This window comes from Bactrocera dorsalis, chromosome 2 (genome assembly GCF_023373825.1).
Source record: "Bactrocera dorsalis isolate Fly_Bdor chromosome 2, ASM2337382v1, whole genome shotgun sequence".
NCBI classification, from domain to species: Eukaryota; Metazoa; Arthropoda; class Insecta; order Diptera; family Tephritidae; genus Bactrocera; species Bactrocera dorsalis.
Window position 1 is genome coordinate 103,631,223 of NC_064304.1, and position 3,467 is coordinate 103,634,689.

A 3,467-nucleotide genomic window follows, 5' to 3' on the forward strand; every position below is an offset into this window, starting at 1 on the left:
CCACGATAACCGGCAATTTGATACCTGAAATTGAAGGTCGTGATCTCGGTTACATTTGGTTTGAACAAGACGAGCCACTTCCTACACATCGCAGTAATAAATGGATTTATTGAGAGAACACTTTGGTAAGCACATAATTTCAAGTTTTGGGCCGGTTGATTTGTCGATTGTCCACCAAGATCATGTGTTATCATACCGTTAGACTTTTTTCTGTGATGATATGTAAAGTGTAGAGAGTATGCGGACAATCCCGCTTCGATTCAGGTCTTGGAGTTCACCAGTTACCATTCGAAATGCTCGAATAAATCATCGAAAAGTGGACTCAACGGATGGACCATCTGAGACGTAACGCGGTCAACATTCAAAAGAGATTATCTTCAGAAAATAAATGCCAAAAAATGTTCTTTTGAATGATAATAAACATTCCTCACTAAATTTGAAGTTTCTGTATTTTTTTTAAGTAGTGAGCTTGGAAATGAATCACATCTAGGCGTAAACTATTTGGTCCTTGTCGATGTATTAAATTTTAATTTTCTGTGTCGATCGTCTTGATATTTACCCTCTGGAAATCGGCTCGTTTAAAAAATATCGACTCGACGAGAGTCAAAGGTCCGACGGAAAACAGCGTAAGCTCCCTATATCGAATTACTCGAGGGTTGTTCCATTTGCTTAGTCAGTTCCTATGAGTTAAATAAACCGCGTCCTTATTCTCAATGATTTTTAAAGTCTCGATTTCATTGTTGAGCGTTTAAGTCGAAGAAACCGAGACCGATGTCGTAGCCCTCTTTTATAGTTTCGTAGGCCATTAGTCTGGATTGCCGTCTTTTAGATATCGACTCGACTGTGAAAGTTTGGCTGAAATCGAGCTCCTCATGGGGAATTGTTTGTATTCAAAACTCTCTGAATTTGATTTGTAAATATTAAATTTATTAGCTTAGAATGATAAATTGAACATGTACTTAAAGCTACAGTGAACTCTAGTTAATACAAAAGCATTTTTGTTAGAAATAAATTTAAAGCAATTAGACCAATAATTTAGCAAAATATACAGCTGTTTGGAAGCGCAATTTAAGATTAATGTAATATATATATGAACATAACTAAATATACTTATAGATAACCGAAAAAGTGTTTTGTAATTAGATTAGAATTAAATGAGAAAAATACACGTATATAATGTAAGCTTCAAATCACTTATAAATAGTAAGAGTAAGGCATTATTATACTTGGAAGTATGTGGGGAGTTCTGGAGATCGGTTTACGAACAGACCAATCGCTAACTGAGTGGAGTTGGCGGCTATCACAGGCAAATCACATTAATACAACTATAAAAGGCTGACAATTTGTACTTAAAACAATAAAGCTGATATTGATTAAACTAATGCAACACATATGTATGCGCGCACATACACACTTTCATATACATATAAGTATACATACGTAAGATATTATTCAAACATTATTTCATATTACTTAAAACACTACAAACACTTAAAACTATTAAAGCCACTGGCTGGTGAGTGTGTAAAAACGAAAGCTCTTTGAAAATACGCGGTAGCACCGCATGTTGCAGGTTGCGCATTATTGCAGACGGCACTACCAAGGGCGCCACAGACATTCACCGTGTTGCTCGTCTGCATGCAAGTCCCTCAAGCGTTGCAAATTATCGCACATTTGTAGTTGATGTTGTTGTTGTTGGTAAGCGCGCCTCATATGTTCATCAGCATGCAAAGCAGCGGTGGGTGATGCCGATGCCGCGCGTTTGACCACCTCTAAATTGAGCGCCTCCTCACTAGCGGCAGCGTTGGCTACTGGCGCTGGCTGCTGCATATCCTTCAGCTGATAACCCAAATGTTTCATGAGTTTTGTGCCGAATTTCGCATTCAGACCCGGTACTGTGGCGAATACGCGCGACACTTCGTAGGCGGCTTGCGTATAGCCAGCGCGAAACTTCTCCACATTTATGCCACGTCCAGCTGGACCGCTGGCCGCATGATGCTGTGCAACGCTTGCGGCAATTTCGTGTTTATGTGTACGCAAATAGTTAACGGTCAGCTCGAGAATGTCGGCCTTCTCCAGCTTGGCGATGTGTTCGCCTTGCGCCTCCATTGTGTCCACAATGAGATCCTTCAGTTCGTCCAAGTAGAGATTCATGCGCGCGCGTCGCTTCCGCTCTAGCAGCGGTTTGGTGACCTTACGATAGTGTTGTGTCTTGGTCATGAAGCGTTGTCCGTCCACAGCCATGTTGTATGTATGTAATTATGGTGGAGATTTGCAAGTGCGCGTTAAGCGTCTTAAAGTTGTAGAACAAGTGTACGCGCACTACGTTTGTATGTTTGTCAAAGCACTACTAACGAACAGGTTTTCACATTGAGATTATTTCACGTATAAGTTTTCAAGTTTTTCGCACCGACAGCGCCAAGTGTGTTTGGTCGTAGCCGATATAGTATGTTGAATGTGTCAAGTGTTTACCGCACGGTAGCTGTTTGAGAAATGATGCAAACGCAAGGTATTGCCATCCTTTTGTAGCCTTGCGCTCGGCCCGCACACTTGTGCACCTCGTAAAGTGTGCGCGCATGTGCGCTGCTTGGCTGCTGCCACCCTTAAAGTAAGTAACACCAGCTTCGCACTTTTAATAATTCTCTATGTCCACAACCTGTTGTTGTTTGGTGTCGCTCCCTCGTCATTTGCGTTCCTTCACTGTTGGCCGTTAGCTCTGATTCGTATTGTCTGTAGTCGGCATTGCGCTCGTTTCGTACACGATCGGTTCGGTTGGTGTGCGAGCGCCAGACGTGCGTCTTCAGCGCCTTCAAGTATAGCGCGTACCAGCAGCCCTCTGTGTCTTTGTCTGTGCTCCGGTGGTGGATCATGCGCTTGCTGTGCTCTCGTGCGTTACCTTACCTTTGTGTACTGGAATGTATTATATGTTGGTGGCGGTGCATAGGGTGCGCCTTTCACGTGCACGAAGAGCGACATTGTTTGATGAAAGTACACTGTGAAATATTTTAGTAGTTGTACGAAAAGGCGATGTTTAGTAACTGCACTTCTTAACAGTCTTCTCTTAATCTTTTTAGTGAGCGCATGCTATATTAACCAGGTTTTCTAGTATGAAAGTCATTATTTGTGTTGGGTAAGCAGTTTTAGTTGTAGGCCTATACACAATTCCTACTCTTGCGTCCTCGCCGCACACCCTGGAAACGTGAGCAGCCTTTGTGTAAGATGCGGTAGCCAAACCGTGTGGGGCCTGAGGTTACGGATAAAAGGGAGGAAGCTTCAGCGGATCCACTCCGACATATTCAGGTTCGCTGAAGTCTAATTGCAGCGCGTGTTCACTAGAGGTGCTGCTGCAAGTAGACGTCGGTATTGAAACAAGCGGCTCGCTATATAAATGTGTATAAAGCTGTATACCACTCGCCTAGCACGGTTCTGCGCTGGGTTTGGGATCCGCCACGTAGAAATCATTCCAA

The 3,467-nt window shown here is 42.8% G+C and overlaps 1 protein-coding gene across 1 annotated transcript; it reads right to left on the reverse strand.

Moving 5' to 3' along the window:
- Window positions 1–908: 908 nt before the first annotated feature.
- LOC105221989 (enhancer of split mdelta protein) lies at window positions 909–3,144 on the reverse strand. The gene has a single exon (XM_011199145.3). It carries the CDS (start codon window positions 2,242–2,244, stop codon window positions 1,597–1,599), a length of 648 nt encoding a protein of 215 aa, XP_011197447.2. The 5' UTR covers window positions 2,245–3,144; the 3' UTR covers window positions 909–1,596.
- Between the last annotated feature and the right edge of the window lie 323 nt (window positions 3,145–3,467).